The 13,761-nt window shown below is 47.3% G+C and overlaps 2 protein-coding genes across 3 annotated transcripts; both read right to left on the bottom strand.

Annotated features, from left to right (window-relative positions):
• Nucleotides 1–261: 261 nt before the first annotated feature.
• lrit2 (leucine-rich repeat, immunoglobulin-like and transmembrane domains 2) lies at nt 262–3,009 on the bottom strand. The gene is made up of 3 exons (XM_056291441.1): nt 2,900–3,009; nt 1,828–2,618; nt 262–1,076 (listed from the first exon to the last, which is right to left on the bottom strand). Exons 1-3 carry the CDS (start codon nt 3,007–3,009, stop codon nt 262–264), a joined length of 1,716 nt encoding a protein of 571 aa, XP_056147416.1.
• Nucleotides 3,010–5,040: 2,031 nt separating this feature from the next.
• On the bottom strand, nt 5,041–13,662 carry lrit1a (leucine-rich repeat, immunoglobulin-like and transmembrane domains 1a). 2 transcript variants are annotated; one of them, XM_056292344.1, is made up of 6 exons: nt 13,615–13,662; nt 11,611–11,618; nt 9,259–9,318; nt 8,256–8,716; nt 7,067–7,372; nt 5,041–6,107 (listed from the first exon to the last, which is right to left on the bottom strand). In XM_056292344.1, exons 1-6 carry the CDS (start codon nt 13,660–13,662, stop codon nt 5,041–5,043), a joined length of 1,950 nt encoding a protein of 649 aa, XP_056148319.1. The 2 variants fall into 2 exon arrangements, with proteins under 2 accessions (XP_056148319.1, XP_056148318.1); XM_056292343.1 differs by lacking the exons at nt 11,611–11,618; nt 13,615–13,662 and having other exon boundaries at nt 9,259–9,383.
• Nucleotides 13,663–13,761: the final 99 nt, after the last annotated feature.

A 13,761-nucleotide genomic window follows, 5' to 3' on the forward strand; every position in this document is an offset into this window, starting at 1 on the left:
GTGCGAATCCATAGAATACAGTCTTGAAATAATGGTCATCATTTCACATCTTTGCAACAATCTCCTCAGCCTAGAAACAGAGGAAGAGACAAGATTAAAAGCAAGGCAAACGTTTTTTGTTTTTTTATCTTAGTTAAGATCGTTTGACGTTCTACTTTCTATGGAAATATCAAAGCCGATCAAATAACCAAAACAGGTGTCATGGGCCTAAACCCAAAGCAGCTTTCGGGTCTTTCGACTCTTGATTCGCTTCATACTAACTTAATAGAGTTCGGCTGTGAGTCTGCAGTGATCGCCCTTCCCTTTGAGAATTCGGTCATCAGACCTCCGCCTCACCTTCCTCTCCTGACTGGAGTCTTTATTAACCAGGCCCTCGTCGCTGGCCGCCTGCAGGCTATCAAAGTTGCCTTGCCTCTCCCTCTCCGATGAATCATCATCTCTCTGACGACGCTTCCAGGACTCCATGATACCGTCCAAGCAGGTAAACTTGGTGTCGGTGGTGCAGGCATACATGCCAGCAGGCACAGCCAGCACCATGGCGAGAACTATCACCACAATGTGAATCAACTTCTCCCGTTGTTCCTTCTCTGTGACGTCACTTCCTGTCACAAAGACAATGCACTGTCCGGGACGTGGTGTCTGGTTCTTGAGGGTGACGCAAATGTCATATTTGGTGGCAGGCATTAAATCAGACACAGAGTAAGAGTTGATCCCCGGGCCAATGTAGATCGTCTCCCTCTTGTTGGAGCCCCAGCGGCCAAAATGGATGGTGAACCAGGTTTCGTACGGGTGGTCTAAGACAGCGTACCACTCGATTGTGATGCCCCGTATTGTCTGCTTGGCAATGCGGATGTCGATGTAGACATTTTCCTCAGCCGTGGCAACTGGGGCTGAGAAACCAGGGGAGAGCGCTGACTGGGAGCCGTCCGGAGAATGGACGTCCAGGAGGATGTTGACAGATGAGTTGCCGATGAAATTGACGGCAGTGCAGGTGTAAACGCCCTGGTCAGCAACGTGAAGGGAGGGTATCACCAAGTGGGAACTGATGGTGTCCTCATCCACGCTCTCCTGAAACTCTGGGACAGACACAAGGGGGAAATTCACTGCTTTCAGAGGCGGCATATGTACCCTTACAAGAAGGTTGCTGACATAAGTACAGCTCATCTTGGAAAAGTCTCTCAATTATGTTTGCTAGCTTCGAACGTTTTTCTACAGAAAAATATTAATGAATTTAATCTAACACTTATGTTACATGTATATTAAATAATACAAGTCTTAAAAGTTGAGCGAGGCATAGCAAAACCTTGCCATCGGTAAATAGAAAACACCACAATCAGGCCACCAGCTCCCCAACTAGAACACATAGAAAGAAATATCAATTATCATTACAATGTGTTAACATCATATTGCTTTCACTGGTGTGTCCCAAAACACGGGACTGCGAAATGGTTTTGAAGGGCTGACCACATGCAGTCAGAACTGTCATGGCCCATGGTTACAGGGAAAGATTAGGCCGAATGACGAGGAGGCTCATTTAATTACAAAGTAGGCCAACATGTCGACATTAGGTATGCCACAGTGCTCCACAATCTCCCAACGTCTTAATCAACATCAGTGATGTACTGGCAGATTAAGAGAATCGGTGGTGATTATAACGTGGTAGGCCCAGGCCAATATCCAGATTACTCCTCCTTGCTTAATTAGTAGGCCTAGTTGTTTAGAGCGGGAAGGGTTTCTCAGTGTACGTTTAAGTATCTAATTTACAGCAAAACGTTTCTCGTGGAAAGCGTTTATACGTTACGTATGTTGACACCAGTGAACTCTTACCATGAAATCCTCTGATTATCTTCAGACCATATGTCCACCACACCGCCGGGTTCGGCCTGGCCTTCGCGAGGCAGCTGAGAGTCGTATTTACTCCCTGCGGCATGCTGATATTGGCGGACGGCGTGGTCACAATGGGCTTGATGCAGGCTTTCAGCTCCACTTCGTGGAAGAACTTGCCTGCCCTAAAGTCCGGCCCGGAGCAAGTCAAGTAGGAGTTCATCAGAATGATGGGCGGGCTGATGGATTTGATAAATTCCACAAAGCCCTTCAGGCGGCAGTCGCAAAGCCAGGCGTTGTCGTGAAGGGCCAGCATGACGTTGGGCGCAAAACCCGTCACCTCCCTCTCGCCCATGCCCTGTGTCTTCTGATGGAGAGGCCAGTTTAGGAAGACGTCCTTTGAAATTACCGTGAGTTGATTGAAGGATACATCTAAGTACGTGAGAACTGGCAGAAACTTTAACGCATGCTCCGGTACGACGTCCAGCTGGTTGTGTTTCAGGTCCAGGATCTTGAGGGCCGGGGTGTCCTCGAACGCTGTCCATGGCACCGACCTCAGTTTGTTCCCTTGCAGGCGGAGCTCGGTTAAATTCCCCAAACCTTCGAAACCCTTCGAATTGATCACGGTGATCTCGTTGAAGTTCAACCACAGGTTTTCTAAGGCCGGCACGTTTGAGAACGCTGCCCGAGGTATTTCGGTGAAGTGAGATTTTTCAATGCGTATTTTGTTCATATCATCTGGAATGTTCGCTGGTATGGCCCCAAACGCGCTCTCCTCCATGCATATAAGTGACCTGAGATCGAAAGGAACAATGCTTCAATGCTTCTGCCATGATTAAATAATAGCCTTGTTAAATGTAACAAAATAAAAGTGACTAACAATAGCTGGTGAGACATAAATTAGGGCCACTGCAAGTTGGTTAATTATTGAGGGTACGAGCATGCAGTAAATAATGTCAAGCGTGGCTTTCAATATGTAGAACCCATTCACAGAAACGTGAGAACGATACCTACTGACGTCAGCAGCAACCTCGATACCTCTGCCTATGCAGTACGTGGCTGAGGCACGTCTTACCTTCCATTACGGTCCGTCACACAGCTGCATCTACTGAAGCATTGTGAATTAGCTTGATGTGCTTGAATGATCAAAAAAAATATCGCTGATACGCCACAAAATATGTCCATAGTCCGATAAAAACGAAAAAAAAAACCCTGTGAGCTACATTCGTGCTCGAGGCATACCAACCGCGGCGGACCAGAGAAGCCTATTAAGTCTAATCCCTGACGCACTGCGTGAAGCACAAGTGGCACCTGATTCCCAGGAAAGCTGGCATGCTTAAGACTGGACAGTGTCAGTAGTTCTTAACCGATGCCTGTATAACTCCTATTGGCTATCTGACCCGAAACCAGTATTTAAACAGTTGGCTAACTGGAACATGAAGACAACGGAAACATCCCAATACAAATTCAACCGATAACAGCAAACCATTAACTAACTAAAGCCAACGACTACAATGTACTGCGTTAACTCATTGTTCAATCTTGGCTGAATTTATTTACTTGTTTGTTTGTTTGTTTATTATTTATTTATTTGCTTTTTTTGCCCCTTTGTCTCCCCCATTGTACTTGGCCAATTACCCCACTCTTCCGAGCCGTCCCGGTCGCTGCTGCACCCCCTCTGCCGATCCGGGGAGGGCTGCAGACTACCACATGCCTTCTCTGATACATGTGGAGTCGCCAGCCGCTTCTTTTCACCTGACAGTGAGGAGTTTCGCCGGGAGGACGTAGCGCGTGGGAGGATCACGCTATCCCCGCCAGTCCCCCCCCTCCTCCTCCCCCTCCTCCTCCTCCCGCCCGAACAGGCGCCCCGACCGACCAGAGGAGACGCTAGTGCAGCGGCCAGGACACATACGTACCCACATCCGGCTTCCCACCCGCAGACACGGCCAATTGTGTCTGTAGAGACGTCCGACCAAGCCGGAGGTAACACGGGGATTCGGACCGGCGATCCCCGTGTTGGTAGATAACGGAATAGACGCTACCCGGACGCCCTCAGGCTGAGTTTATAGTCTTGCACAGCTCAGCACCTTATGTACGGTGAAGTGAAACTGGAGATAAGAACACTACTGCTAGTGCTACAACAGGATGAATATATATATATAAAAGTTTATTTCGTTTCATTCAAATAGTATGGGGGGGGGTGAATAGATTTACATTGACAGGGGTAATGATGCAATCTAAGTGACATAAAACAGGTACATAGTAAGACATAATTGAAGTGCTATGTGTCTCATTGCTGGGACTAGTAATGGTTTAACATTTTGCATCATTTCTGCCATATTTACAATGTGTCATAGTTCAGTCCTTACTGTACTTCTCTCCAGCTCCAGCTCTTTCTTTTTTTTAACTTTTCGTCAGCGTATTGAACCATGCCTATGTGTATATCTTCTCTGAGAACATATGACAGATATATACAGAGGCATAGACTTAACGATATATGTAAGTGTACATCATCAAGTAGATTATTTACAAATCATACACATACATATGCGGTATAAACAGTGGAAAACACGTCCTTGAGTTCCCTTTAGAGCAGATCAGTTTGTGGGGGTTTCTATCCTGGGGTGTGCTAGTCATCTGAGATGAGATTTATGATCATAAGTATTAATGTTCCTTCAGCCTTCGACATCATTCTGTTACAGCTTCTGTGATGTGAACATTCTCTGGGGCATAAAACGGATGAAATCTATCTCAGTGGATACATTCTGTTTGTGTCACTGTATGAATACATGTATGCCACAATAGTAAGAATGAGTCCCAGCAATTCATATTCACTCTATCCGCAAGAAACATAAAATTTTTTGAAATAGCTCAAAAAAATGTGAATAAAAATGACATAAAAATCCCCTAAACCGATATTTCCATGATGGTGCAGCGTGCAAAAGTCCTTTGATAGAAGTTGGCCCGCTGTGGCGGCGGTGTGGGTGGTGTGATCCAGCGAGGGGGGACGGATGGAGAGGAATCCCATGGCTGGGGTGTGTGTGAGCGGGTTGCGGGGGGGCTGACTTCAGGATGTCGATGGGGGTGAGGGTAAGGGTAGTGATGGGGGTAGGGGCGGGGGTGTGAGTGCACATGAGCGTTAGAGTTGTGGCGAGGAAGTGTATGAGGGTGAGTGTGTGAGACATGGCGTGGAGGAGCTGGAGCCGGAGCGTGACGTCAGCAGAAGTACTCGTTGGGCTGTCCCTCGATCTTAGCTGTGGCCTCGGAGTCCAGGCTGGAGCGGGCCGACAGCAGTCGGTTGGACTCCTCTGGGTTCAGTCTGGTCAGATACTCACCCTCCAGCCCTTTGGCTTTTGTGCCGGGCGACAGCGTTTCAAAGGTCACGTACGAGTCCTGTATGTCCTTGGACTTCTTTCCCCAGTACTTCTGGATGCGCCTCTTCAGCGCACCACAGCACACAATGACAGTGAGCGGCACCGCGATGACGCAGGCCACTGTGATCACGATAACGTTAATTAGCTTTTGGGTACCGGTGGCACTGGCTGCTTCGTCTGTAGAAAATATGACACACTGCTCCTTCTTAGGGATCAGCCCCCTTACACACACACAGGCGATGTACTTGGTCCTGGGCACCAGCCCCTCAATAGTTACGCGGTTCTGCCCCGCCCCAACATTGATCTTCCTCATGTCCCGCTCCCCAAACACAGCATATAGCACGCTAAATGCTGTTGTGTTCTTAGCCTTTGGAGCTCTCCAATTCAGAGAGATGGTATTGTCTGTGTCACCCACCACCTTTACAGAGCGGACCACCCTGTCCGGGTCCTGCTGAAGGGATGAGGTGTTGGCCGCCAGGTTGCTGAGATTGGTCTTCTCCAGATCCAGCAGCCCGTCTGGGCCTGAGGAGGTGCCAGGCCCAGGCGTGGCTCGGTCAGCTAGGCTGTAACTGGCCATCCCAGCACCAGGCCCGGGGCCGGGTGGTGGGCCTGGCTCCAGTGCAGGCGGGGCTGGAGGCGTGGAGGTTGGTACCACATATCTGGCCACCAGTTTTTCCTGATAGGCAGCTTTGCCCATTTGGTTGGGTTTCTTGGCTTTGGGTTTCTTATCAGTGCTAGTTTGGTTTCCCTCTGGTTTCGGTGTGTTGGAGACCATGAGAGAGATGACGGCCTCGGCACTTCCCGCGTAGTTAGTGGCTTTGCAAACGTATTTCCCTGAATCACGATATGACACAGCCGGGACGCTTAGGATGGACCAGGTGATTCCCTCCTTCGAATTCTCCAGCTGGACTGTGAGGAGGACAGAGACAATGAACATTACGACTATAAATGAGCAGTAAAATGTGAAAACTATAAAGCATGACACGGGGAAACTCATGAAGGTATAACAAGTGAGGGCTGGACCGATTTTGTGGTGGTATTGTAATAATGACAGTATTTTAGAAATATCTCAGTTAAGATACCCTCTGGTGACTTAGCCCAACGTCAAAAATTACACACGCAAATTAAAAGGGCTGTAGCTGAACTCTTCTGAATATATGCATAACCATGGCCTCCCCAGAAAGGTTTGACCCTGAACTGCCAGATTTAACTTGCCCATTACTGAAATTGAGTTGCTGAAGGTCAAAACACAGTGTAAATTGAATTCTATCATCGCCTAAAAGAGAACTCGTTATTTGCATAAAAATAACTTCCTTTGGTTTTGTATCTTGAGCCCATGACTCAACTGAGCTATTACCATAAGTCTCTTCACGTTTGATGATATAATACCAAAACGTGAGCGTTTGGCGTTGTTTTTACTATGGATATGCATCTCCAAACTACCCAACTGAAGTATCCAATGGGCCACTTTTTGTCCCAAATGATGTTAACGGGCCTTTTGGAGTGTGCAAGACAACATATTTTTGTAACTTTCATCTAAATGGTTCTTTACAGGGGCCTGTGCATGAAGGATAAAAAAAAGTGTGTTGCTGTCAATGTATTGACTCATGCAAGTATGCAAATTAAAAAAAAAACACTGAAAATGAGCAACGTTGCACAACTCGTTCTGATCACAGCTGCTCAAACATCTGCACAAATCCAACGCAAGCTTCTGTTTAATTAGTGTGCATTTTGCGTAATGGCGCAGCGCAACGGCAGTTCTCTTACACAAAGCACAACCACCATAACGAAAGCGGGCGGAGGGAGAAAGAGGGTGAGGTATAGGGGGGGTTGGGTGACTCACGCTCCAGAAGGTCATGCTGGCTCACCTGACCCATTGATGGCTCTCCCGTCAGCCCTGCGCCATGCCAGGTCGGGGATGGGGACTCCGATGGTGCCGCAGCGCAGCAGCACGTTGTTACCGACGGCGCTGCGGACCCGCGCCACCGCCGTGTGGATGCGGGGCAGCTGGCAGCTCCGCAGCTCGGCATCGCTGAACAGGACCCCCGACAAGCTCTCCGGGGCCGAGCAACGGAGCCGCGTGTCGATGAAGGCTACTGAGAGGGTCGGGGACTTCTGAAACTGGACCAGGTCGAACAGGCGACAGTCACACACCCAAGGGTTATCGTGAAGACCTGTACAAATAATAATAAAAAAAGGGCGGGGGGGGGGGGTTACCATAGAAGAGAGGTGACAGGCCAGTAATTTGGACTAGCGGAGAAAGAACGGTTCCCGCACTGTGCGTAAATTGATGGATAAGCCTAGATGGGTGGTGTTATGACGTTAGTTATGTGAAAATGCTATAAAACGATTAGTGGGCTGTTTGGTTCATGAACTATGTCATGAAGTCAGCAACGATGATGACGATGATGATGATGATGATGATATGAGAGGAGTTAACTAAAAGATGCATTTTACGGGGGGGGGGCGGAGGGGTCAAGGAAAATTAGCATTGGGTGTCATTTCAAGGTGGTTCTCCCAAGTGCCTCGTTAAGTGGTTATCGTAAATCTGTTACAACTTGTTGACTTTTTTATGTTTTGTGTAACCTTTATATAACCAGGCAAGTCATTAAGAACAGTTTTTCCATTTGCAATGACAGCCTGGCAAGAGGCAGAGCTTCTTGGGGAAAGGAGAAAAACGGTGAAAGATACACACTTGAAAAAAAAACAGACATACCAACAGTCAGAGCAAAAGAGATTAAAAAAGAAATCTATGCAGTGGGTGCGTCCATCTTGGAGGGATCCCTTCTCTGATGCTTTTATACTGAAGTTTCTTTTTGTCTGTGAAGTTTTTTTCCTTTTTCCGGTTCGAGGGTCGATCAGGATAAGAGGTGTCGTATACACGGGCACCTATTCTATTTCTATCTGCAGGGGAATGTGACGTGATTTAGGGCTATGGCTATACAAACAAACTTCGACTTCACTTGAGGGAAACAAAAAGCACAAACTAAAACCCAAACACAGGAAAGAAAGAATAGGGGGAAGAAACGTGGAATAAATGACACACCGAGGCCTTACCGAGTATCATTTTGGAGCTCTCGGGCCCCTGCGTGGGTCTGACCGCCAGCCAGGTGGAGAGCACCTCCGCCGGCAGAGTGAGCAGGCTGTTGCTGGATAGATCCAGGTAGGTCAGGTTTCTGATGTACGCGGTGGCCTCCGCGGGGAGTGAGGTCAGCTGGTTGTTGTGCAAGTCGAGCAGTCGGAGGCTGGGCATGTCCACCAGAGACTCCCAGGGGAAGGAGGTGAGGGCGTTGCCGTCCAGGCGGAGCTCCTCCAGGTTCAAGAGGCCGCGGAAGCTGTCCGGGCTGAGGACGCACAGCGTGTTGAAGGACATCCACAGGAACTCCAGACTGGAGAGGTAGTGGAAAGCTTCGCTGGGGATCCGCTGGATCGCCGTCTTCTCGATCCGCAACTTGGACGTGTCAACGGGGAACCCGGCAGGCACAAGGGAGATCTCGGGGTCGTTGCAGATAACGCTCCTGATTGGAGACGCGACAAATGAATTACTTAGCCTGGAACTGCCCATCGCGCGTTTAAGACACAGTGTAACCAAGGCGGAGGGGCTGAATCCCACGTCATTTGCTCGATTAACGTCATTTGCTCAATTATTGCAAATTGGCTATTAGCAATTTGGAAAGACAAGGCTGTAAAAACCAGCCAAACACTGGCGATATCCGTTAACCAAAATATGTGAGCAGAGTACAGAACGAACAAAATAGCACAGTTACCAGTCAGTATGACAAAAATACTCGTATACCCCCATTCACCAAACTGGCATATTCGCATAGATGGAGGGGTTGAAAGTGCCTTTGAGATAATCCAGCATTAAATGAAATTGGACAGGCACGCACTCCCTGAATTATCTTTTGCACACGTGTTCACTTCTGTGCAAACACCAGTAATCATGCAAGGGCAGATATGCCCGTCAAAAGAAGAAGGGGAAAAAACACACAGACACACACAGACGCACATATAGCCAGTGTTATAGAAGCGTGCCCCCGTGGCCCGTTTGAGACGTTACCTGGCCTTGGATCCGTCACTCAGGTTGTGGTAAAAACAGCTGCACTGCGACGGGCACGCGCTCACCGACGACGACAGGAGCACACCTGTGCACAGGTACAGTCCCGGGAGGAGGACGAGGAACATTTTGGCCCAGCTTCACGCGCGCACAGCTTGCCTACACATGCGCCCAGTCTGGTGGCCGGTGGAGTCAAACGGACCTGTGTGGGTTTTTTTTTTCTTCTTCTCATTTACCGGAATATCATCCGCCCACCGCTTCGCTGTCCCATAGTGATCAGACTGCTGTGAGTCCCGAGATAAAAAGGATAGACAAGGATTAACGAGAGGACTGGCGGTCTTTACATTTGGATGGCGTATTGCATCCCGGAATCCGATAGGCTGCGCAGAGACGTCCCTGTTTATTATCACAGAAAAAAAATACTTCCGAAATGGTCATAATCCACTGTGATGCCCCCCCACCCCCCCAAATGTGGTTTGTTCATTTGAGCCTTGTCGTGACTGTTAATCTGTAAGTGGACGGCTCTGTTTTAGCCACAAGGTGGCCCCTATACATCACATAGCCTGTGGCTCCCGCTCTTCGCACACTAGAAAGAGCGTATTTACTTAACAGCCAATACATTTACTCTTTATTGCCGTTCAGGTTACAGATTAAGGTGGACATCCCCGTGTTGATGTCGTCACCGTCGTTTAAAAGGAAGCAACTAAACATCATCCAATAGAAATCAATGCAAATGTTTTATGTGCAAAATGCACGAGTTTATGCTAAAACTTCAGCTGCAGAAGGTCACAATTACTGATTTAAAAATGTAAATTCTCTTTCTGGTTGGGTCGGCCAGCAAAGGTGCCACCCCATGCGGTGGAGTAATTAAGACGTGTCAGACAGTACTTGTCTGGTGTACTGTGTAACACACTATATAATTAACTATAAATGACATCTATAACGCCTTATGACTGAAGAGATAATGCATCATACGTGCTTGCAAGGTATAACTCATTAAGTGTGCATTATTATTCACTGAGTGCCTTCCTAATGCATAGCGTTGCTAGTCCTAGAAGGTGTACTGTTATTTGGACCCCCCCCCCCAGAAGGAAGCTGATGAAATTGAGTTTCAAAACATTTTGTTGCACTTTTAAATTCAAACATTTCATCTTGTGCTCGTGTGCGCTCATGCATTGTTGTGTACCGTGTCAACATTTTTTTTCTCTCCACTTTCTAGCCCAGTTGTACTTGGCCAATTACTCTACTTTCCAATCTGTCCCGGTTGTTGCTCCACCCACTCTGCCGATCCGAGGAGGGCTGCACACTACCACATGCCTCCTCCCATACATGTGGGGTCGCCACCTCTTCTTTCCACCTGACATTGTAGAGTTTCGCCAGGGGGACGTAGCGCGTGGGAGGATCACGCTATTCCCCCCAGTCCCTCCTCCCCCCCTCCCCAAACAGGCGCCCTGACCGACCAGAGGCGGCGCTAGAGCAGCGACCAGGACACATACCTACATCTGACTTCCCACACGTAGACACGGCCAATTGTGTCTGACCAAGCCGGAGGTAACACGGGGATTCGAACTGGCGAGCCCCGTGTTGGTAGGCAACGGAATAGACCGCTGTGCTACCCAGATGCCCACCCTGTCAACATTTGACCATTGATTGAATGGCTGACATTGTTTCCATCTGTCTGCCTCTCCCTTTAATTTCTACAATTACAAATGTCTGATAATATGTTTACGGGTTTTCTCGTTCGTTTTGGTGCATTTCTCCAGTCATCCTTAACATTTGAGAATTGGTAAGTGCATTTCTCAAAACCATGTGTGCAAACGGCACCACACAATGTATTCCCTGCAAAAGCCCACGACTTGCTCAAAATCCTTAGTTTATCTCTCAAAAGTGAATATTTATGTCAATGAACATGTCAGTGCCATCAGAATGACAAGTCCTACCGTCATTGTTTACAAACAAGAAGGTCAAAATGCTCAGCCATGTTGTCAACATACCGGTGTACTCTGTATAAGTACTATCTGATTTAAACTATGGCTAAGGTTTCAATGACAATTGATAGAAAATGCACAAGGCTGCAATTTTTCTGTTTGGCATGAATCAATTTCAACAGTGCAATATTACACATTACTGGATGTGGGCGACCGATTGCAAGAGATTCACATTTACACTTACTGTTTGTAATGTAATTTGTTGCAATGCAGAAAAGAAAAAGATAAGACTGTTTCACAGCACTGCATAGCACAAAGGAAAAACAATAGAAAATTTGAAATGTAAACATATGAAACACCCCTTAGGCAGAACTGTACATGCAGCGCTGTATGGGAATTATAGTGCAGTCTTTCTAAACTTACTGACGTTCCTGTCTGTCCAGCTACAGATTCTCATCCACATCACTATGGATATCTTCCCTTGCAGTGCAGAATCTTCTGCAATGTCTTATGCAGCCTCTGCAGGCATGTGCTATGATGTCCTCGCATGCTGCATCCATGGCAACCGGCAGGGTCATCTGATTACGTGGCTGGCGATTGTAAACCTTCCACCTCCATGCTGAGTAGAACTCCTCATTTGGGTTAAGGAATGGGGAAATAGGGAGGGAAGAATTCCATCAGCATCCTGTAGTGGGTCGCAAACCATTGCCTGATGGTGTTTGAGTGATGGAAACTCACATTATCCCCAATTACCACATACTTTAGCGGCACAGTGACACAGTGGTAAGCGCTGTCACCTCACAGCAAGAAGGGCCTGAGTTCAAACCACAGGGTTGCCCAACCTTGGGGTCATCCCAGGTCATCCTCTGTGTGGAGTTTGCATGTTCTCCCCATGTCTATGGTGGGGTTCCTCTGGGTAATCCGGTTTCCCCCACCATCAAAAAGACATGCATGTTAGGGTTAATACTGCTGTCTGTGCCCTTGACTGAGGCATGGCAAGATGAACTGGAGTTGGTCCCCGGATGCTGCACAGTGGCTGCCCACTGCTCCTAGCTACACAGCTAGGATGGGTTAAATGCAGAGTGTCATTTCCCCATGGGGATCAATAAAGTATCTCAAAAAAAATCATATCGAATCAGACCCCTCTCATCATCAGAGATGAGATCCTTGTAGAGGTTGTCTGAGAAGCTGAGGAGATGCTGTGTGTTGTATGGCCCTATAATGGGAATACATGTTAGCACACCATGCTCTGAAATAGCAGCACACATAGTGATGGTCTCTCCCCGTTGGCCTGACACATCAACAGTAGCTCTGTGGCCAATAGCATTTCAACCATGCCTTCTGGCTTTGGCCAGGTTGGAGCCAGTTTCATCCTGGTATATGAAGTGATGAGGTGGTTCACATTATTCCAGTACCATTATACGCTATGTCCCAGAAGATACAAAATGAGTTTGATGAATAACGTGTATTTTCATTTTGGACAACATACAGTTGCATCGTCAGTATACATATTGCATGTTCTTTTCTACACCCATAGCAAATGTGTACAGGTCACACTTATTGTACTGTACAGTGGTGCTTAAAAGTTTGTGAACCCTTCAGAATGTTCTATATTTCTGCATAAATATGACCTAGAACATTATCAGATTTTCACACAAGTTGTAAAAGTAGATAAAGAGAACCCAATTAAACAAATGGGACAAACATATTTTACTTGGTCATTTATTTATTGAGGAAAATGATCCAATATTACATATCTGTGAGTGGCAAAAGTATGTGAACCTTTGCTTTCAGTATCTGGTGTGATACACCCCCCGCCCCAGTGCAGCAATAACTGCAACTAAATGTTTCTGGTAACTGTTGATCAGTCCTGCACATCGGCCTGGAGGAATTTTAGCCCATTCCTCCGTACAAAACAGCTTCAACTCTGGGATGTTGGTGGGTTTCCTCACATGAACTGCTCGCTTCAGGGCCTTCCACAACATTTGATTCGATTAAGGTCAGGACTCCCCGTTCAAACCAGTGTTTCTCCTTATCAAGGATGTGCACATCCTCATCCTTGAAAGAGTGGCCACTGGCCTGTAGGTGGGTGTAGACTGCAGAGTCCTGGCCTGATGCGTTAGCTCTTCTGTGTTGTACCATTCTCTTGGCCAGCGTCTGTTTAGTTTCTCCAATGTACAAGTCACAGCAATCCTCCCGGCACTTAACAGCATACACTGTATTGCTCTGTTTGTGATGGGGAACCAGATCCTTGGGGTGGATCAACTTCTAGTGCAGCGTGTTTTGGGGTTTGAAAGCAACAGAGACGTGTATTTTCCGAACATCATGTCTATATATATATATTTTTAAAATCTTACACTTGACTTGCGTTACCGTATTTTTACTACATAGGACTGACTGCAAGACTGCCTCATGAGGAGATTATTTGCACTATGGGCATAGTGGATAATGCCATACAGAGTGCCAACTTTGAAAACATCCATCTGTTATGTCTTTATGCATGCTCAATAATCCAGGTAAGGAAATCTGTGTGTGTGTGTGTGTGTGTGTGTGTGTGTGTGTGTGTGTGTGTGTGTGT

Source organism: Lampris incognitus, chromosome 13 (genome assembly GCF_029633865.1).
Source record: "Lampris incognitus isolate fLamInc1 chromosome 13, fLamInc1.hap2, whole genome shotgun sequence".
Classification (NCBI taxonomy): domain Eukaryota; kingdom Metazoa; phylum Chordata; class Actinopteri; order Lampriformes; family Lampridae; genus Lampris; species Lampris incognitus.